Source organism: Sinocyclocheilus grahami, unplaced genomic scaffold (genome assembly GCF_001515645.1).
Source record: "Sinocyclocheilus grahami isolate Dianchi unplaced genomic scaffold, SAMN03320097.WGS_v1.1 scaffold746.1, whole genome shotgun sequence".
Taxonomy (NCBI): domain Eukaryota; kingdom Metazoa; phylum Chordata; class Actinopteri; order Cypriniformes; family Cyprinidae; genus Sinocyclocheilus; species Sinocyclocheilus grahami.
Genome location: NW_015505925.1, coordinates 235,516 through 258,610, shown reverse-complemented (window position 1 = coordinate 258,610; position 23,095 = coordinate 235,516). Strand labels below are relative to the sequence as shown.

General features: G+C 35.2%; 2 protein-coding genes across 2 annotated transcripts; one reads left to right on the top strand and one right to left on the bottom strand.

The window, feature by feature from the left end:
- Nucleotides 1-12,842: 12,842 nt before the first annotated feature.
- Nucleotides 12,843-18,755, bottom strand: LOC107560833 (L-aminoadipate-semialdehyde dehydrogenase-phosphopantetheinyl transferase-like). The gene is made up of 5 exons (XM_016245101.1): nt 18,732-18,755; nt 15,099-15,257; nt 13,980-14,048; nt 13,434-13,907; nt 12,843-13,270 (listed from the first exon to the last, which is right to left on the bottom strand). The coding sequence occupies exons 1-4, from the start codon at nt 18,753-18,755 to the stop codon at nt 13,743-13,745; spliced, it is 417 nt and encodes a 138-aa protein (XP_016100587.1). The 3' UTR covers nt 12,843-13,270; nt 13,434-13,742.
- On the top strand, nt 18,732-21,960 carry LOC107560841 (myb/SANT-like DNA-binding domain-containing protein 4). Its single transcript, XM_016245108.1, has 2 exons — nt 18,732-19,379; nt 20,832-21,960. The coding sequence occupies exons 1-2, from the start codon at nt 18,900-18,902 to the stop codon at nt 21,567-21,569; spliced, it is 1,218 nt and encodes a 405-aa protein (XP_016100594.1). The 5' UTR covers nt 18,732-18,899; the 3' UTR covers nt 21,570-21,960.
- Nucleotides 21,961-23,095: the final 1,135 nt, after the last annotated feature.

Genomic DNA, 23,095 nt, shown 5'->3' with positions numbered 1-23,095 from the left:
AACACACACACCTAGATATCGAAGTGAATTTATTTGATTATTTTAGTTTACATCCAGTGATCTGCTTCTGACACGGACAAACATCTCTCGTTTGTGTTGATTAGTGGCTTCGTTTGCATGCAGGCGTGTTTGGACCGTCACATTAGCCAGATGAGCTGGGTGTGAGCTACAGAAGGACAGAGAGATTTATGTCAGTGTGTGTGGTTAGTTTGCATTTGCAAGATATTAATGAACAAGACTTTGACCATCTGTGAGATTGTGTTGATAGAGGCCAAGAGGTGAGAAGTGGGCGTGTCCTGCTGTTACTATAAAATGCTGCTCGATACTGGCCACACCCACTCAGGACACGCCCAATCGCAGTAAAGCTTGAGTGGCCACGCCCACTCTGCCAGTTAACACTGATTGAGATTGAACAGGAGACTGAAAGCATGTGTTTGAATACTGCTGAAATTGAACATACACTGACTGGGCTTGACTCTATTCATCAGGAATTGGTTGGATGGTGAAAAGTGGATTGCATAGGACTGTGGAAACATGGTGGGAGTGTTTGGGGAAACCTGTCTGAGGCCATCATTTCTGCTGTTCTGTTTGCTCTAATGGTGCTGTAGTTTGTTGCTTCAGTTACTTTCTAATCAGAGTGCCAGCGGGAGGAAGGTTATGGTGTTGATGGACGCTTGTAGAGACTTGCCTTTCTAGCAGATTTCTGAAACACTGATGACTTTTGGGAACAATTTAGCCAATCAGTCTTTGAGGGTTTGGACTTGTGTCACATATCCATGCTTCCAGAACAAAATGGCTTAACATTTTCCTTTTATTTATATAATACACAAATTATACAGAAAATTATACATTTTATAATACGTATAATTATACGATAAGTTGTATTATAAAATATTTAAAATACTAAAATATGATAATATACTAATTTAAAATATAAAAATTACATATTCTAGAATATTTAGAATTACTGGAATAATATTTAGAATTAGTTTAAATGATTTCAAGTACTTGACATTAAAAATACTATAATAGTGCTTTTAGAAACAATTAAAAATTAATGAAAAAACAAAAATGTTTATGATACAAAATGTGTGTGTGCAAAATGTATATAATATACAAAAATTATATCAAATATGTTTATAATATACTATTTATCATTTTATAATATAAAATCATTTTGAATCCTATATTATTTATATTTCACATAATATATAAATATTTTATAATAGTCAGATTTTCAACTAATATAATATACATTTATATAATATTCAAATTATATAGCAAATTATGTATTTTAATATTTATCATTTTAGATCATTTATATTATAAAAATGATTTAACATGCTCAACTAAAATATATTATTTTTAAAATCATATATTCTAGTTTCAATAAATAGATTATAATTGCATAAATTGAACTTTTACATTTTAAAATTAACTTTTTAATAGTCTTTTAAGTAATAAAAAAAAAAAAAAATTTGTAGTGTTGAAATATTACATTTGCCAGAATATGTGTATTCGAAAAGTTTTATTTTAGGTGTGAAGTTATACATTTAGTTAACTTTGTTTGAAAATAATATAATAATAATAATAATAATAAAACCCTCATAAGTAACATATATATATATATGATGTATGTCATTTATGACATGACCGAGGTTTCACAGTAGGTCACACTTGAGTTTCAGAGACGTACTGCGTTTAGACCGTTCTGTGTTCTAGAACAGTCTGGCATGTTCTGTGCTAGAATAAACTGATTACAGCCGTATTCCTCTTTCTGAAACATCCCATAATAGCATTACTACGGTAATCAGCTCATTACTCATTCATTCTGACATCATCACATTCAGCCAATCGAATTAAGCGCATAATTAGAGCACGGCAGATGAAGGGCCGTGTGTTTGAGCTGCTGATAGACTGAGCGCTGTGTGTCTGTTTGCATAATACTCACATTTATCATTTATGTCATGAGAAATTAAGTTCCTGCTGCTGTCAGCTAACCACTGAAATCTACTCAAAGCTTTACTTTTTCTGAGGAGACCATGAGTAAAGTTTCCCAGTGCAAGAGTCAGCTGCAAGATGCTACAATGTTGCCAGTTGCTAAGGTGTTCTGAGTGGGTTTAAGCACGTTGCTATGTGGTTGCTAGGGTGTTCTGGTGCAAGTTATGCACCAAAGTTGAATACTTACAGGAATATACGTTAGGTCAAACCACTAACCCTCAGTTTTAATGGTAAAAGACTCGTGCTCTTTAAAAAATAAAACGTGCCCCTTTTAGACTTGCACTCTATTTATTTACTGCTTGTTTTCTTTTTCTTTTTTTAACTAACACTAGCTTCTCTAATCTTTTTGTATTCTATCTGTTTGTTTTATTTTTATTTATTATACAATTAACAAAAGCAAAAAAGGCCTCTAACACTAGCTTGCTCTATTCTTTTTCTGTTCTATCCATTTTCTTTTTATTTATTATATAATAATAAAAAAAAAACCTTGCTAGGTGCACTGCGTTAAGCTAACAGAGACTTGTTATAGCACTTGTATATCATTGCTCTTTTGTTGATTTTGATTGCTTCCATTGTCCTTATTTGTAAGTCGCTTTGGATAAAAGCTCTGCTAAATGACTAAATGTAAAAGTGTTAATTAGTTAATGGTAAGTTATATGGTGGAAAAACTGTACTATATGTACTGGGACATTTCATGTTATTTGAAATATGAAGTAAAATATGGTTAAATGTACATTTTAATAATATTTTTGATTTATATATATATAGTCACCATTTTGGTGTCTACATCAAATTAAGTTTACAAAAGTAATTTTATATACATAAAAAGACATGTTAAATGCAAGTTAAGAGTCTGCTTTCATATTTCAAATAACTTTGACGTTGAAAATAAAGTGTCAAAATATGGGGGAAATAATGTTCCAAAGTGTAAAATTGTCATTCAGCGTAATGGTCCAGGCTTTGATCCTCCAGGGCAAGATTTGAGGAACCCTGGCCTAGAAGTGAACGTTGCTTTATTGTTCATCTCAAAGAGGCTCAAAATCACTTTCACAGACTTTTACATTAACTGTTCCCTCCTGGTGGAATGACCTGCTCAACTCAATCCCAGCAGCTGAGTCCTTACCCATCTTCAAGAATCGGCTACAAACGCATCTCTTCCATCTTTATTTGACCCTCTAACTCTAGCACTCTCTATTCTAATTCTATTCTTTAAAAAATAAAACGTGCCCCTTTTAGACTTGCACTCTATTTATTTACTGCTTGTTTTCTTTTTCTTTTTTTAACTAACACTAGCTTCTCTAATCTTTTTGTATTCTATCTGTTTGTTTTATTTTTATTTATTATACAATTAACAAAAGCAAAAAAGGCCTCTAACACTAGCTTGCTCTATTCTTTTTCTGTTCTATCCATTTTCTTTTTATTTATTATATAATAATAAAAAAAAACCTTGCTAGGTGCACTGCGTTAAGCTAACAGAGACTTGTTATAGCACTTGTATATCATTGCTCTTTTGTTGATTTTGATTGCTTCTATTGTCCTCAATTGTAAGTCGCTTTGGATAAAAGCTCTGCTAAATGACTAAATGTAAAAGTGTTAATTAGTTAATGGTAAGTTATATGGTGGAAAAACTGTACTATATGTACTGGGACATTTCATGTTATTTGAAATATGAAGTAAAATATGGTTAAATGTACATCATATATATATATGAAAATTATAATAAAAAAAATTGTATTATAGAAATTAAATTACTGAAATATTGCTTTTAAAATCATGTATTATGAAAACTTAGTTAAAAAAAAAAATTATAATAGAAAAATATCTATTATCTTATAGGTCAAAGACACGACGTCACCATTTTGGTGTCTACATCAAATTAAGTTTACAAAAGTAATTTTATATACATAAAAAGACATGTTAAATGCAAGTTAAGAGTCTGCTTTCATATTTCAAATAACTTTGACGTTGAAAATAAAGTGTCAAAATATGGGGGAAATAATGTTCCAAAGTGTAAAATTGTCATTCAGCGTAATGGTCCAGGCTTTGATTACATAAATAAACCTATAAAATATCAAGTTAAAAAATGCATTTGTTGTCTTGGCATTTTCAAGTGTTGGCTGTATTATATTAAAAGGAATATGTCTTATTGTTTTTTTTAAAGTATTTAAATAACCAGGGGACTTTTGTCCCAAAAATGCAGTTTATCAGAGATCATTCAGTGTAACAGGAAGAAGAAGCCATTCTGAAATCCTATAAAAAACTGATAGTCGTTCAACAGTGTGTGACGCCATCAGATGGCACCCTAAAGACCGTGTGGTGCTGCAAGAAAAGTGAGATTATTGCTCTTAAATATTTAATAATTCCGCCTTTTCATGGTGTGGTAACATAGGTTACAAAAACACGTCATTCAGTGAGATTTTTGGAAAATAATTGTGATTATCTTTACTGGTCAAGCTCAGTGTTGAAATCGATGGCCAGTTGATAGCCTGCAATATACGCTGAAGTAGAAGTTTGGTCATTCAGGGTAATGTTTTTGTCATGCAGTGTAATGCAAATTCTCAGTTACACCACAGTGTCATCCATTACACTGAATGACAGTATCACTGTATAAATAACCATTTTAGCATCTTATTTATATTACAGATAAATGAGGAATGTTTAACATTGACAAATAAGTGTTAGACATAATAAATATTCATATTTGAATGCTTTTTTAAACTGCTTAAATTTGTGTTATTGATTAATTTTAGACGCCTATGAACAGAGGACGTTGCTAGGCACTGTAAAAAGCCAAAAAGCGAATAAAGTAAGTGTGGACCCAGTAGCTTAGGTGGCACTCTTAAAGCCCCTTCACACCAAGAACAATAAAGATAACCATAACAGTAACTATAGCCTCCACACAAATGAACGATAAGACTGTTCGTTCTAAACATGTGCTGCAGGTTTATCTTCTGCTGCTTTAAATGCTCGAGCTCTTTAAAGTGGAATGGATTCTGATTGGCTGTCGGTGCTTTTAACATTCATCAACTGTAAAAAATAAATCCAACAATATAAAAGATTCTATCATTATCATTTCTCTGTGCAGTTATCATTATCTGTGCTGTGGAATCTGCTATTCTTTTATTTTTAGAAATTTAACTATATCTTTATCATTATCGTACTTGGTGTGAGCGTGCCTTTAGCAATAGAAAGGTATTGAGGATCGCAGTTGTCAGAATAATAGCTTGCCAATATTTCTGGGCAGAGTCCCCCCTCACTACAGCATGTCACAAGTTCAATAGAGATCATTTGAGGGTATTCTTCACCCAAATACTCATCCTGATAATGTCATTTATGTTGGCAAACAGAAAGTGCTTATAAATATGGCTGCAAGCAGCAATTTTTGGGTCAGAGCACGTCACAAACAAAGTGACAAGCTAAGCAAGCATGGCAGGGGAGCATCAGTAAAATGCTTATTATATTTAAAAATGTGCTTCTGCAGTCATTTACTCAGGAATATTATTAAAACTAATTTAATTACATGGACCAATACTAAAAACATTTCAGTTATGGGAACAATGGCAATATTATCTCTCTTTTTGGCAAATCGTCGGTCAAACCATGGTCATTCAGCGTAACAGATATATTTATGTAAAATTGAAACCATATACTTATTGTGACTTGTACTTATTAAAATACGAAAAAAAAGAATAAGTGATCATACTAAATTTTATTATATTTTAAATGACTTTGACTTCCATACAAAAACTTCTTGCTGACAAATAGGTAAAACCAAAAAAAAAGGAATTACATTTTAGTGGGTGTCTTCTGTAAATCATGGTAAAAAAAAATTCATGATAGTTGCTGTTTTGTTCAGAAAAATATTAAGTTAAACGGGACACATTCTAATGTATGGGGAAAAATATAAATTTAAAGCTGTATTACACTTTTATTTTTTTGATGCTTGAGACACGATGCTTTTCATCTTTGACCCATATATCCACCTGTGTCTTTAAGGTTTTATGAAGGTAAACATTAGTTTTTAGTAATTTGCTGTATTTATTAGTTAATGAAATACTTTTGTAAATTTCAACTTAAAAAGTAAAATGTAGCCATCCTATTTTCACGGTAAAGATCTGGCAACCACCGCAGCTGTGTTTTCTTTTTACTATCAATTTGATTTATTTTATTATAAGTAATTATAAATACATTATTGATATTATTAATTAATGTATACATTTACAGTGTACTAGTAACACATGGGAACTGAAATATTATTTAAATGTCTCTACATATATATACAAAACCCCATTCTCTCATTTTCCCATGATGATCCTCTGTCGAAACTCTCATGGGAAAGAGTATTTTTCCTCCAGCTGAAGCAATAAAACTCTTCGGTCAGAGTGTCAGAATACACGAACAAAACCTTCACATGCGCTGCTCCCAATTCTGACTGAACTATTTTCATCCCTGAGAAAGATCAGAGCAGCTCCGAATTACTGGATTAACAGCTTCCTGTCAGAAATGCGACATTTTCCTCTGAGCTGGCCCACATAAGAGCCTCTCGGATGCGTCCTTAAGACACCAGCTCTTAAACAACCTATGTTTACCACACCTCGCTCGCTCTCTCTCTTTCTCTATTGGCTACCTCTTTTTCTATTATCGACGCGCATCTTGAGCCGAAGAGGAAACAAAATGGTGCTAAAAGGTGAGGGAGGCGCTGGAGTGTCCACTGAGAGACTGACAATACGTGTCAATGACAGTGTGGGAATAGGTGATAGTGACCTGTAAACAAAGCGCTTCACAGTCTGCTGTACTGAACAGCAAAACCACAGAATTTCTCTGTTTGTGTAAATGAACAGTCTTAAAGGAGTAGTTCAACCAAAAATGAACATTTGCTCTGTGCTCACCCGGCCTCGGGCCGTTCGTAGATGAGTGTTTCTTCTACATATTTGGAGAAATGTAGCATAACATCACTTGCTCAGCAATGGATGCTCTGCAGTGAATGGGTGCCGTCAGAATGAGAGTCCAAACAGCTGATAAAAACATCACAATAATCCACTCCTCTCCAGTTCATCAGTTAACATCTGGAGAAGTGAAAAGCTGCAGGTTTAAATTGTCGCTTCTTGACAAAATATAAGTTTATACATAATATTTTTTAAAACGTGGTTGCCAACATGCCGATCGTGCTCTGCGCTCCGAAGTTCTGATCTGAATCAAATGATTCATGAACCTGCTCCGAAGTCCCGATCTGAATTGAATGATTCATGAACCCGCTCCGAAGTCCCGATCTGAATTGAATGATTCATGAACCCGCTCCGAAGTCCCGATCTGAATCAAATGATTCATGAACCCGCTCCGAAGTCCCGATCTGAATCAAATGATTCATGAACCCACTCCGAAGTTCCGATTTGAAATGAATTATTCATGAACCCGTTCCGTTCCGATCTGAACTGAATGATTCATGAACCCGCTCCGAAGTCCCGCTCTGAATCGAATGATTCATGAACTGGCTCCGAAGTCCCGATCTGAATTGAATGATTCATGAACCCGCTCCGAAGTCCCGATCTGAATCGAATGATTCATGAACCTGCTCCGAAGTTCCGATCTGAATCGAATGATTCGCAACCATCATTTTAGAGAGACTTTGGAGCGTGGATCGAATCATTCAATTCGTGAATTGATTTCCGAACCCGCGCTTAAGTTCCGATCTGAATCAATTGATCCGCGCTCCGAAGTGAGCACATTTTCAAAAAATTTTCATGTTTGAGTAAACCATTCCTTTTTGAAAGAATATTGTTGGTCATTTGCAACAAAAAAAAAAAAGAAAGAAATTCTATCTGACACAAAACGTACAACACTTAAACCCTGACATGCACTCATTTCACTGCAGTGAGTGTGTTTTAGTGTTTGTCTCCAGTGTAATGGACATTAGACCTGCTCATGTCATGATTATTTAATCATTAAGGCCTGCTTGATAAAAAAATTATCATCTTTGCTCTTTGAGAGTGCTTTTATTAACAGACATTGTGCTGTTCTTCTTTGTGCTGCTGGGCATGATCCTTTGAGAAACGCATACACACATTATACTGTATTACCTGAGGGAAAACACTGCAGCAGCTCTGTTGATGTGTCCAATTATTCTTTTGATGGCAAGGTAATATAAGGACACACAGACACACGTAAACACATCTCAGTGCTGTCATTACCTGCTTTACACACTTCTTCTGCAATGAATTCAGCTCAAACCTCTTCGACTTTTTAATCCGCTGTTATTTGCAGTTTTTCATATTTTGGATCATGTAAATGTATACTTTAAAGAATTAAACTTACATTTTGTGTAAACTGACATGTACTACTACTGATCAATTTTAGGGTGAGATTTTTTTTCCGAAGACATCGCTTCAGCTGACTAACGCTGCATTTATTAAATCAAAAATGCTGTAAAAATGTGAAATATTATTACCGTTTAAACTAACTCTTTTCTATGTGATTATATGTTAAACTGTAATTTATTTCTGTGATGCGCAGCTGTATTTTCAGCATCATTACTCCAGTCTTCAGTGTCACATGATCTTCAGAAATCATTCTAATATGCTGATCTGCTGCTCAAGAAACATTTCTGGTTATTAACAGTTGTGCTGCCCAATATTTTTTGTGGAAATCATGATACATTTTTAGCGTTATTTGATGAATAAAACGTTAAAAAATAGCATTTTTTTTAAATAGAAATCTTTTGTAACATCAAATGTCTTTACTGTCACTTTTGATCGATTTAATGCATCCTTGCTGAATACAAATATAAATTTCTTAATAAAATGTTTAGCATTTCTTTGTATGCAAATCTATTTTTTTTACATTCTTTATGCTGATTTAAAATAGAACTTAAATGCAAAATTTCATTATTTTATTCTGTTACTGCCTTTTTTGGCCTGAAACATTCCTTTTCTCTTCTTTTGCCCTTCGATTGTGTGAATGTGGGACATTCTGCTTGAACCTACAATGTTCTTCATCTCCACGGTGACGCTGCACATAGTGACGATGTGAAATTTACTATACAGGGATGCAACACTGGTTTCAATGTGACGTTTCAAAAAAGCCTGAACAGGTAAACACACACACAGTCTGGCTGTTATGTATTTTTCTGGATGTGAACATGCACAATGAGTCAGAGTCTTTTTATGTGGTGATGTCTTCTGTTATTGTGATGTCACTGAAATCTTCTATCAGCTCTGCTATTGGTCACATTGCAGCACGTCACAGATTTGCATGTGGGCGCTCCCACTGAACTCTGGGAAATCTTTTATAACTCCCACCATGTGACGTTTTTCAATTGTACAAATGTATGTGAGACCAAAGCTGCCACCACATTTCCAAACCTAAGAATAGAATAGAATAGAATAGAATAGAAGCTTGTATAATGCCACACGTCTGAGTCGGTGGATGCAAAAAGTGTATTAATTATGAATTTTCTAGGTCATATACCTGAGGAGACTGATTCATCAGATGTGACCTGTGCTGTTCACTCTATAAACACTAGTGACTAAACAGCTGCACAGCTGTGATTTGGGACGCGGGTCACATGACTGGGGTCTGTCCTGAGCGTGATCAGTCTCTGATGGGCCGTTTCAGAAACATCATAATCCAGATGCTGATTTTTTTCTCTCTCTCTCTCTCACTCTGCTCAGACAGTGATGGTGATTAGATTAACTCGGATGACTGCCTGTATCACACGTGTTCTTGTTGCCATGGCAAAGCTGGCTGTGCTGGGATGGTTGCCGTGGTAACAGGGGAGAGTGTGTGTCATAGGCTGTGTCTCATTTAGAAGGCTGCACCCTCCGGAGGTCGCATCCTCTGTAGGATGCATATACGAAGTGTCCTCAACCTAGAATTAAACGAGACGGCCTTCATAGGACAGGCGGAGAAGGAAACCGGAAGTATCACGTGCTATGCCAACACATTTAGAGCATCGTTGCGTTTTTTTTTAAAATTACTTTCCAAATTTAGAAATAATTTTCCTTCATTTAAGTAGTGTGAGAACACTACTTGAAGGAAAATTATTTCTAAATTTGGAAAGTAATTAAAAAAAAAAAGGTTTTACTTGTTTTGTTCAATGTTTGAGGAGCTGCAGCATACATACAGCAGGCATCTATTAGAGAAAAAAAGGAGGAGGTTATTAAAAACAAAGTTTATCCATTTTTACCGAGGCGAATTAAGGTAAGTTGTAAACACCACATCTGCGCTTGTGTGTACGTATTTTTACAGTAACGATGTAATCAATATTCTGTTTATTAAAGCAAAGTATGAATCTCATGAAGTTAGTATTTAAACATAGAAACCATATATTGTAGCAATCGTGTGTTGTTTTCACGTTTCATCAGTCAAAACGTTTCTGCTTTGTAATCAGCTTATACAGGTGCATCTCAATAAATTAGAATGTCGTGGAAAAGTTACTTTTTTTCGGTAATTCAACTCAAATTGTGAAACTCGTGTATTAAATCAATTCAATGCACACAGACTGAAGTAGTTTAAGTCTTTGGTTCTTTTAATTGTGATGATTTTGGCTCATATTTAACAAAAACCCACCAATTCACTATCTCAACTAATTAGAATACTTAATAAGACCAATAAAAAAAAACATTTTTAGTGAATTGTTGGCCTTCTGGAAAGTATGTTCATTTACTGTACATGTACTCAATACTTGGTAGGGGCTCCTTTTGCTTTAATTACTGCCTCAATTCGGCGTGGCATGGAGGTGATCAGTTTGTGGCACTGCTGAGGGGGTATGGAAGCCCAGGTTTCTTTGATAGTGGCCTTCAGGTCATCTGCATTGTTGGGTCTGGTGTCTCTCATCTTCCTCTTGACAATACCCCATAAATTCTCTATGGGGTTCAGGTCAGGCGAGTTTGCAGGTCAATCAAACACAGTAACACCATGGTTATTGAACCAGCTTTTGGCAGTGTGGGCAGGTGCCAAATCCTGCTGGAAATGAAATCAGCATCTTCAAAAAGCTGGTCAGCAGAAGGAAGCATGAAGTGCTCTAAACTTTCCTGGTAGATGGCTGCGTTGACTGTGGACTTCAGAAAACAATTTATTCACCCCGGCCCTTGGAAATTTCTATGTGAAAACACTTGCCCAAAAAAGTGTGGGGGGCAAATTTACATTTTACTAAAAAAGGGGGGCACGACCCCCACATCCTCTGCATTTTCTACACCCATATGCTCCCACAGATCTTGTTTTCATGACATTTTAAATCTTATTTTGATGTAACCAAGTGGTTATATCTAAGTGTGTGAGTTGTTTACTTTCTTTTTTTTTTTTTAATTAGTCTTCCCATTAACACCATGATATTGTTCATTCAGACTGATTCGCGAATGTGCACAAACACGAGGCAGGATTTATTGCATGAACCAATCACAGCCATTCATATCCAATCAAATCTTTGTCCGTCCGTCCATCCATCCAGTATTCCCTCTTCTCTTCTGAACCATCTGTGCTGTACATGTTTTGCAGTTTCGCATGCTTGTGTGTTTCTGCAAGGCATCTGTGGCCACTGCGAGTCTGAGCTCCACTTTGGCTCCCGCAGGGCCTTCATCACGGCTGTAGGAGAAAATCACAGTGATAGTGATTAACACCGTAAATCAGGAAACTGGCGGATGGACTGAAGTCGTCCGGGAGAAGAGTTTGGACAGTGAAGCTTGTGTGTGTGACGGCAGAGCACCTGAGTCCACAACGACCAAAACCAAACAGAAATCATGCGTAGTTTCAGAACACGTTCACTGTTGAGTGAGCCAGTAAACCACACAGACTGTAGTTGCTCTTTTGTCTTGTGACCTTCTGAAGAGAACAAACCCCTTCAGAGTTTCGTTCTCATGGGACGGCGATACTGTTGTTTTAACCTTTGACCTTGGAAATACTTTCCGTCAAACAGACAGAAAACAGACACACACAAACTTGTGCATCTCTCTCACTTGATCCTGATTTACTCCGGACTCGATGATAAATCTTTAACAGAAATACTCTCAGAGGAGGAGAGCTGTTCTCTTTAATGCAGCTCTCGCTCGCTCTCCCGTTTTTATGAGCGTGTGATTTATGAAGCGTTTGGCTGATGCTCTAGATTTCAGGAGAATATAAAGCCCTGTATTTGTGCAATATTTCAGGCTGCATTTTATTATTAAATGGATAGTTCTGGCATCAAAATCTGATCTAATTGATGTAATCATTTATCGAACATTAAACATCACCAATATACTTTGTCAAGGCAAAAAACACAGAAATTCAATTCAAATACCAGTTTATGCTACTAATTTATTTATAATTAGAAATCCTAAAAATGACTAGTAATTGATGTAATGATTTATTAAACATCAGAATATGCTTCATATCGAGCTAAAAAATGGTAAACATTTTTCTTTTTAAAAATATAATTAATAAAGAAATCCTAAAAATTACTATTAAATGTATAATTTGTTGAACATTAAACATTGTCAATATGCTTCACATCAAGTCAAAACAAAAACAACAACAGGTATTTCTATTTCTAAAAAAGGTCAAATAAACAATTATTGATTAATAAAAATAAATTCTAAAAATTACTATTAACGTAACAATCTGTCAACAATTAAACATTGACAATATGTGTCACGTCAAGCCAAAAACACAGGTATTTCTACTTCAAAAAAATGAAAATCACAAATATAATTATTAGTAATACAATGTTAAATAATAAATTGAAATTTTTTTTTTAACATTAAAAATGACCAATAATATGCTTAATTTTGCATCATTTTATATCATATTAAACCTTTTTCCTGTCTGGTTTATAGACATCTTTAAGAAAATGCAAATCATGCGCAACCAAAACAAGACTTTAATTGGATGGTGCATTATTAAATTGCATCATGAAAACTCATTTATATGAAAATTTCAATTTGAAATGTACATCACTCAACAATCTGCTTAGTCTCTATTTTCCTACTTTAGAAAAAATGTAATTACATGTGGGTACAGAGTTTAATCTGAATAGGATCCCATCTGTGTTTCCGATGAGTTCATCCTCGACCGTTCTGCTTTGCTGTAATAGACTTTGCTCTTTTAACCTCCAGACGACAGGCTCAGTAACTCACAAGCTGTGTGGCTGCAGCTCCTGTCAATCAGCGCCAGGGGCGGGACTTTACTGCGCAAATAAATTAAGGACACAAGAGCGGAAATGCATACCTGCGTCCGAACAGCAGCGATTTGTTAAAAGCAGGACCTTCCCAACACACCGAGCTAATGGCCTGCTGAATGTCTGCTGATAAAAATAGACAGTGGCAGATGGAGAGAACGAGAGAGAGAGACTTTAGGAGGTGTAGGTTGGGAAAATAAACTCATCTCTTACATAAACGGGTCATTCCTATGCAGTGCATTTTCATGTTCCCATCAGATGTGTCATACTGGATAATAAAACTCACGATTTATATCCCATTAACTAACTGAAGCCAGTTCCTTGATGACATCATCCTCCAGGAAGTGACATCATTTTGGAGGGAAAACAGCTGCACAAACTTCATCAATAGCTGGTGTGTGCCTTCCTAAACAAATCAGTTTGCTGATATCGATGACTGAAAAAAATGGTTAAACGATAAAAAAAACGTGAAGTTGACTTTTATGAACATCCATTGCCACTGTGGAAATAATGATGTTATAAGTAATAAAGTTGAAGTATCTTCAAAGATGCAGAGTTAAAAAAAAAGACCCCAGTATCCATATAAACATGCAATTTATTCACTGCCGTTTTGTCTAACAGGTGCTTCCTTTTTGCTCTGAAATCTCTCCCAGTAGGCGGGGTCTTCCTCTAGAAGGGGCGTGGCTTTAGACATAAGATCACTGAAACTCAACAGTGTGAACGAAAGGGGCGGAGCTTCACAAACAGTCCCACCGTCCTCCTACAATACAAAGTAGTATGACGTCATGAACTGTCTTGTCCTCTAAAATCGCGTGAAAATCGTTAAACTCACTTCAGATGTGCTGATATCTGGTTTTCCCAGCGCCACAGCGACGTGATGATCTTTGTCCAATAAGCTCTCCTGAAAAACAGAAAAAAAAGTCAATTATGAGTCGTTTTCATATTTAATTATAATACTATAAAAATACTCACACACTCTCTCTCTCATTCATATATATATATACTTTTACAAAATAGTAAAAAAAAAAATTATCTAAAAAATATTAATAAAAAGAAATCTAAAAAATTACTATTACTTCATGTAATAATTTATTGAACATTAAACATCACCAATATGCTTCACGTCAAGCCAAAAACGGGTATTTCTACTTATAAGAACTGGTAGAAATATTTTTCTTAAAAAATATATATATATATATATATATAAATAATAAGCTGAACATTTATTGAACAATAACCATTTTATAGGGCTATCATATGAGGTCTGGGTGATATATTAAAATATGCATTTTATTTTTATTCTGTGGTGGAAACAGGCTTCCATATATACTAAAAATATTCAATTAATAGTATTAATTAAAATGACTTAATTCAAAGTAATTTTTAGGATTTTTACAACCTTTTGTGAGTGTATGTGTGTGTGGGTGTATATATATATATATAGTGAGAGAGATAGATAGATAAATACATAGACAGATAGATAATTATAAAAATGTTCCATTTAAATATATATGTGCATATATAAAATGTTTTTTGTTTTTTTATTAAATATATGCCTACACATATAAATAATGGAAGCCTGTTTCCGCCAATGAATAAAAAAGATAATTGCAATTTTTTTAATCACAGTTCTGACTTTTTTTCAGATACAAATGCAGATTTCAGACTTTCTTTCTAGCCGTTCCTTCTCTACATGTCACAATCCGGACGTTTTTTCCCAGTTTTTTGGTTTCTGCTATTGAATATGCAGAATAACTTTTTTTCCCTCAGTTGCCAGATGAAAAGTCCAGAGGAATGAAGAATGTGAGCTCTATCTAGGAAGCGAGAAGTGTCTGTGATCTGTCACGTTCACACGCTCTGACAGAGACCATGAGAAACACACACACACACACACATCTGGCTGTCTCATGGGCTGAATGAATAGTTAGTCATGCTGGTATATAAGACACACCTCAAATGTCCAGTCCTCTACTTCATTGTCCAGGTACATCTGTGTCTGCCGGTACACTTGCCCCTCTCGCGTCTGATTGGGCGAGATGTGAAACTCCACCCTCTGCAGATCGAAGCCCAGCCCTGTGCCAATCGCTTTGATGAAGCTCTCCTTCAGCGCCTCGACGGACAGAAAAACAGACCAATCAGAGTTAATCAAACCTCTGGATATATCCAGAATGAACTGCCTAAATAATTTACAGTGTCTATATGGAATACTAAAATAGTATATGAAACCAGTATGCAGTATGCAAGGAAAAACAGTGTACAAAGTAATGTTTACTTCGCTACATGGGCTAAATCTGACAAAACCTCACTTTTGAGACTGGTGGCAAATTGTGCAAACACCAGTAATTTTATTTAGTTCTTAATGTATTTCTTATTTTAAAATTTTTTAAGTAATTAAGATAATGTAATAATTTCTTAAACAGTATTATTAATAATTCAAGTATTTTTAATTAGATATTATTATATATTAATGTTACGAAAAACACAAAATATTCACAAAATTAATTCATTGTAAAAAATAACTATTAATGTAATATTTCATGAACATCAATTTTTAATTTATATATATATATATATATATATATATATATAAAATTCTGTATGTAATTAGTGTAATTTCTTTCACATTAAACATTATACATACGTCATTAACATAAAACATTTTACTTTGGTAAAATCAGTGTAATACTCTGATATATTTTCGTATACGAAATTTTCGTATTCGTATATCGTTATTTTTGCGACACATTTATTTCTTTTTAAAATACAAAACAAAATCTGCTTTGTTATAAAACTAAAAAATGTTACAAATAATTTAACTATTTTTTATATATATATATATATATATATATATATATATATAAAATTCTGTATGTAATTAGTGTAATTTCTTTCACATTAAACATTATACATACGTCATTAACATAAAACATTTTACTTTGGTAAAATCAGTGTAATACTCTGATATATTTTCGTATACGAAATTTTCGTATTCGTATATCGTTATTTTTGCGACACATTTATTTCTTTTTAAAATACAAAACAAAATCTGCTTTGTTATAAAACTAAAAAATGTTAAAAATAATTTAACTACTGTAAGATATTCTGTAGACATCCTCAAAGGTCAAATGATTCATAAACAAGGCAAATAATGCTATTTTCTAACTAAAAATATAAAAATGTATGCAGTGTTCTTGCCAGGTGAGGTTTGGACAGTTAGGTGTGTGTGTGTTTATGAGAGTCCTCAAATGACCACAGACTGGCATAACTGAGTCATGCTGAAGTGATGAGATCACATCGCCATGGAAACAAGGATCAGAACTGGAACAGTTTCATCCAGCACAATATCTCTCCCGCTGTGATATGCTGCTAGATGTGTGTAACAAATATAAAGAATAATTGGTTATCGGTATCGGCCAAAATTTTCATATCGGTGCATCCCTAAAATCTATCGATCATTTTAATTTTAGTCATCTTTAGTGAGCTTGTACTTGTATCAAGGAGTTTGCAGCAAAGTTGTGCAAAGTGAAATATTAACAAAAAAATTATATTAAGTGAAGTGAAGCGACATGTGGTCAAGTATGGTGACCCATACTAGGAATTAGTGCTCTGCATTTAACCCATCCAAAGTGCACACACACAGCAGTGAACACACACCCGGAGCAGTGGGCAGCCATTTTTTGCTGCGGCACCCGGGGAACAGTTGGGGGTTCGGTGTCTTGCTCAAGGGCACCTCAGTCGTGGTATTGAAGGTGGAAGAGAGCGCCGTACATTCACTCCCCCCACCTACAATCCCTGCCGGTACGAGACTCAAACCCACAACCTTTGGGTTACGAGTCCGACTCTAACCATTAGGCCACAACTTCCCCCAAAAGGGGTCATTAAAGGGGTCATATGATGGGATTTAAATTTTTGCTTTCTCTTTGGAGTGTTACAAGCTCTTGGTGCATAAAGAAGATCTGTAAAGTTGCAAAGACTAAAGTGTCTCAAATCCAAAGAGATATTCTTTATAAAAGTTAAGAGTTAACCACACCTACCTAAAACAGCTCGTTCTAACACGCCCCCACATGTCTACCTCACTATGTGGGAAGATTTGCATAACGCCGCCCAAATGTTCACGCAAAGAAAGAAGGCGTAACTTTATTGTTGTTGCCGCCGCCATGTCGTGAAGAGCTGTGTTTTTCGTTGTGAAAGCGAAACTACTTTGTTTGGTCTTCCAAAAGAGGACACGACTAGAACTCAGTGGTTAAGTTGTATTTACAACACTGTTCCAGAACACTTCAACCCAAATATTCAGATGTGTGCAGCGCATTTGGGGTTTTTTTGTGGTGTGTGTTATGGCGTTTATTTTTTGTTATATAAAGAGCCATATGTGTGGAAAACATGATAGTATATTGCAGCGCTTTCTGGCGACATGTTTATAATTGAACACAGCCGCACTGATGTGTTTATGTTTGATATAAGTGATAGTATTCGCACTGTGTGATGTAATATTGATAATCATGCTGTATATGGATATACTGGACAAAATATTTCCTTGTAACCATATTTTTCTACAAAAAACGCCATATGTACTGTTAGTCCCTGTATTATAGTGTGAAATGGTAATAAAGTACTGCATGGTGATTATGGAATCTCCTTCAGACATCATAAGAAGATTTCATAAATTAATCAAATTAATGGATCATTAAATTGATAACATTTATTTATTTATTTTGCTTTGTAGTTCTAACACATTAGAATGATTTCGGAAGGATCATGTGACACCAAAGGCTGGAGTAATGTTGCTGAAAATTCAGATTTGCATCACCGGAATAAATTAAAATTTTAAATATATATTCAAAAATAAAACACCTATTTTAAATTGCTATAATATTTAGGTTTTTTTACTGTATTTAAGAAAAAAATCACATAAATGCAGACTTGGTGAGCAGAACAGACTTTCAGAAACATTAAAAGAATCGTACCAACCCCAAACTTATGAACGCTGATGTATATTTTTATAAATATGTGACCCTGGAGCACAAAACCAGTCATAAGTGTCAAATTTTTGAAATTGAGAATTATACAACATCTGAAAGCTGAATAAATATGCTTTCTATTGATGTGTGGTTTGTTAGGATTTAGGACAAAATTTGGCCGAGATACAACTATTTGAAAATCTGGAATCTGAGGGTGCAAAAAAAAATATATATATATATATATTTTGAGAAAACCAGCTTTAAAGTTGTTCAAATGAAGTTCTTAGCAATGCATATTACTAATCAAAAATTAAGTTTTAATATATTTACAGTAGGAAATTTACAAAATATCTTCATGGAACACGATCTTTTCTTAATATCCTAATGATTTTTGGCATAAAAGAAAAATGTATAATTTTGACCCATACAATGTATTGTTGGCTATTGCTACAAATATCCCCCAGCGACTTAACACTGCTTTTGTGCTGCAGGGTCATCTATATGCAATATATTGCAACTTTCTGGTTTTATTCACGGGAAATAATGCACAGATATGTCAGATTTATTAACATAAACTTATTATGTGTAACTAACTAAAACTGTGTGTTTGTTTTGTTGTAGGAGACCAGATGGTCTGATCCTGCTGTCATTTTGCATGCGCTTAGGAGACAGTTTGACCTCTGAATGACCTCAACACTTTCCTGCTCACAGAAACACAAAACGTGTGTCAGCATGAACTTGGAGATGTGTCTGGAGTGACAGAATTCGCTTCTCAGTAGCCGATCATCTCCAGCATGGACTTCCTGCAGATGAAGCACCTAAAGAGGAAGAGGAAGAGCAACTACAGCGTGAAGGAAACTCAGACTCTGATCCGCGAGATCCACAAGCGACGTGAGATTTTGTTCTCCCGCCAGCAGAACATGGCCATCAACGAGCTGAAGCGGCGAGCGTGGGAGGAGGTGGCAGACAGTGTGAACGCTCTCGGCGAGGGGGAGCTGCGGACGGCGGCCGAGGTCAAGCGGCGCTACCTGGACTGGCGCGCATTGATGAAACGAAAGCAGCTTCAGGCCGAGTTGGCGTCGGGATTGAAGCAGGAGTTTGAATCTTCGTCTCCCGATAATGACGCGTCTCTGGGTGGCGGCGATCAGTCGCTGGACCTCAGTGGGTTTTCCAAAGACTCGTCGTGCGACTGGCAGGACCTGACGGACCTCGGGGAGCCCGGCACACACACGCCAGGAGTCAAAATTGAGGACGATGAGGCCTGCAGCTACAGAGTATGTACTAGACACAGAAACTACCTTTTCAAATTTGTCCGACAACTTTCATCAGATTGTCTCCTGCTTTGGTTGAAGTAGTCCTCACACATGGTGGTCTTTTGTTTGAAAGAAATTCATTTTTATTCAGCAAGGATGCATTAAATTGATCAAAAGTGACAGTAAAGACATTTAAAATGTTACCAAAGATTTCTATTTCAAATAAATGCTGTGCTTTTGACTTTTTTATTCATCTGTGAATCCTGAAAAATAAAATGTATCACAGTTTCCACACAGCAGCTCAAGTGTTTTCAACACTGATAATAATCAGAAATGTTTCTTGAGCAGCAGATCAGTATATTATACTGATTTCTGAAGATCATGTGACACTGAAGACTGGAGTAATGATGCTGCAAATTCAGCTGCGCGTCACAGAAATAAATTACAGTTTACAGTATATTCACATAGAAAACACTTTTTTTTTAAAAATGGTAATAATATTTCACAATTTTACAGTTGTTATTGTATTTTTCATCAAATAAATTCAGCCTTGGTGAGCAGCAGAGACTTCTTTGAAGAACAAAAAAAATCTTACAGCTCATTAAAAAAAAAATCAATACATTTGTTCCTTTTTTTTACAAAATAAGAATGAAGACTTTAAAAAAAAAAAAAATTAAACAATAATAAATAAAATAAAATAAATAAATAAAAAATTCAGTAATTTTCTGTGGCTGTTTGGATGCCATAAAACACCCACAAAGTAGGTTTAAGTTAGCATTTTCTTCAGTCACTGCACTGGCTATAATTATAACCCTAAAATCAGGATTGGGCGTGAAATAATATCTTGTATGTGAAAACAGGCTGAGAATTAAACAAGTAGTTATAATCTGGCTTAGAGGAAGACAGGAATCATGTCTTTGTGGCAATTTTTCTGCCGATTAAGAGTAAATACAAGACTTCTTCACCTTACAAACATTTTTTAAAAGCAAAAATGCTTCGAAATGCATCATGTTTTGTGCAAACAGCCATTATTTTTGGAATCAGCGCCTCAAATAATAAGAAACTAGTATAGGAAATCATTCCGGAAATATGATACACACTGAAAAAATTATACTAAATTTTTTTAAGGTAAGTGGTTGCAAACAATTTATTTTAGCTACATCTAATTTAAAAAATATTTTAAATGTTGAAAGTCAACTAAATTTGTTTATTTAAATGTAGCTAAAATGAATTGATTGCAACCACTTACCTTAAAAAAATGTAGTAAATTCAATTAATAATTTTTTTTCAGTGCAGGGGAGTGTTTATCTTAATTGTATTTGCTAAAATGCCCTGAAAATACCACTTAAATTGAAATACCTACTCATCCAAGTTAACCTTAAATTTTTTTTTCTAAAATCATGCTATGACGCAACAAATCTACTCATAGGTGTGCTTGGTCTCATACTTGTTGCTGACTTTGTGTCTGTCTAGTTGGAGGCGGAGGTTGGAGAAGGTGGTGAGGACGATGAAGACTGTTTTCCCTCCATCCTCCCTGATATGGACCGCGAGAGCCGCGTTTCTGAGGTCTTTGCTCACATCGATGAATTCGGCGTGCTGAGCTCCACGAAGCCCACGTTGGGTGCGGCGGCGGGTCGAGACCTGGGGCTCGGAGTCGGGGGCTTGACCGGGATGGGCGTAGCTGGATTGGAGAACACAAGTCTGCTGGTGGCGCTGGAGAGGCAGAGACTGGACCTGGAGAAACACCGCTTACAGGTGGAGTCCGAACGGCTGCAGGTGGAGAAAGAGCGCCTCCTGGTGGAGAAGGAGCGGTTGAGGCAGGGTGAGGTGGAGAGAGAGCGGCTGCAGCTGGAGAAGGAGCGTCTGCAGGTGGAGCGAGAACGATTGCGACTGCAGCTGCAACAGAACACGCCCCTCCAGCAGAGCCCCGCCCCCTCAACGTCTGTAGCCACGCCCACCACATCATCCTCTGCCCCCTCGTCGTCCTCACTGGACGGAGAGAAGGACAGGAAGCTGGCTTGGCCAATGGTGGTGGATCTGGAGGCGGAGAAGCTGAAGTTAGAGAAAGAGCGCCTCCTGCTGGAGAAGGAGAGACTGCAGTTCTTCAAGTTTGAGTCGGGGAGACTGCAGATTGAGAAAGAGCGCCTGCAGGTGGAGAAAGAGAGGCTGCAGCTTCACAAAGATGGACAACAGATGGTGCTGCACTCGTGAAACACCATAGATACAGCCGGGTAGAGAAAGATTGCTATCGTAGTTATCTATTCATTTCTATGGGGAAAAATTTTAATATTTGTGTCCTATGCACTTTAAATAAAGCAAAAAAAATCAATTATTTCTGTCAGACATTTGAAAAAGAAAAAAGTCAAGCAATGATTGCGAGAAGTTTATAAACAAGATGCATGTGGACTCACTTTTGGACGTATGCAGCAGTAGACTGTGCATTTTTAAATATAAATATGATAAATGAATGTCAGAAAATTACCTCATTGCAGAAGAAAACTGTGATTTTACATGCGTCTTTTATCATCTTGTTGCTGAATTGCTTGTATTCGCAGCACTTCAGTGTTGCTGTTGTTAACTAAAAAAACGAAAACATAAGTTTTAATCGACAAAAAAAGAATGTATAAATATTAGATGAAAAACTTAAGCGAAAATTAGAAATGTTGTCTTGCCTGCTTACTGAAATAAACTAAGTTTGAGCACTAAAGTTCAATATTTAAAAGAAAACATTAAATATTTAAATAAAACATTAAATATTTAATTTAAAATAACAAACTTAAATTAAAACAAAAATTTAAATAAAAAATAAAAACTGTAAATACTATAATAGTACAAATAAATACTATAATAGTATATAAATAAAACAAAAATTACATATCTTGTATTTCAGCTTCTTATATTTAATTAACTGAAAAAAAACTGTCCTGATTTTTTTTTTGTTGCTTTATTTGAAGTGCAAAAACCACACTTTTTTGGTGCTTTCCTTTCTAAAAATAGCCATATTTTAATGTTATTTATTTCTCCTGTTTTTCTCTAAAGAAATGAATGGATATCTATGGTAAACAGTGTTTCTGGCTGTATCTATAGATCAGGTCAGCCCACATGATTGCCTTCTGTTCATGCAAAACAACTCGTGAGATGTTTTAACGCTGATTAGGTTGAGTATTGATATCTTGTAGAAATGTATGCAGAAGTATCAGAACGTACTTGTCACATATTATAAAAAGAACAGATGCTTCTGATTACAAGACGTTATGTACTTTGTAAAACAGAGAGCTAAAAAAAGAGTTGGATTGTATAAGGGCTCTTATAAGCAGCTGTGTTCACACTACAGCATGGATGGGGACCAAATCTGAGGCCGAATTGTCATATATACGTTCTTATGCACAAAAAAAATTTTTTTTTGTATAAGTGAGGCCTGATTTTATTTTGAAATAATCAGGTTTTTCTCTGGTCTTGACGTCAATAATTGAATAAGCTGATCGAACGCAGATAAATGTGTTCGTAAAACTATAGGTGCTTGGATTCAGTTTCGCTTATTCACACTCACAAACATGAATGTGAACAGTCAAAGCTAAATTTTATATAAGATATATTTTATATTTCACCCCAAAATCAAGAGAAAAAAATCTCTTTGCATAATTAAATTTGCATAAAAAAAAATGAAGCCTATTTTAGGACCATTAAAGGAATAGTTGACCCTAAAATGAACATTTGCTGAAAATTGACTCATCTTT

Bases quoted from the DNA above. Each gene is read 5' to 3' on its own strand.
- LOC107560841 (XM_016245108.1), top strand. From the start codon at position 18,900: ATGGACTTCCTGCAGATGAAGCACCTAAAGAGGAAGAGGAAGAGCAAC. The intron at 19,380-20,831 runs GTATGTACTAGA...GTGTCTGTCTAG, and splicing joins ATGAGGCCTGCAGCTACAGA to TTGGAGGCGGAGGTTGGAGA.
- LOC107560833 (XM_016245101.1), bottom strand. From the start codon at position 18,755: ATGACAGCAGGATCAGACCATCTG. The intron at 14,049-15,098 runs GTGTGTCTTATA...TCTGTTTTTCAG, and splicing joins TAGAGGACTGGACATTTGAG to GAGAGCTTATTGGACAAAGA. The intron at 13,908-13,979 runs GTGAGTTTAACG...TTTGTATTGTAG, and splicing joins CAGATATCAGCACATCTGAA to GAGGACGGTGGGACTGTTTG.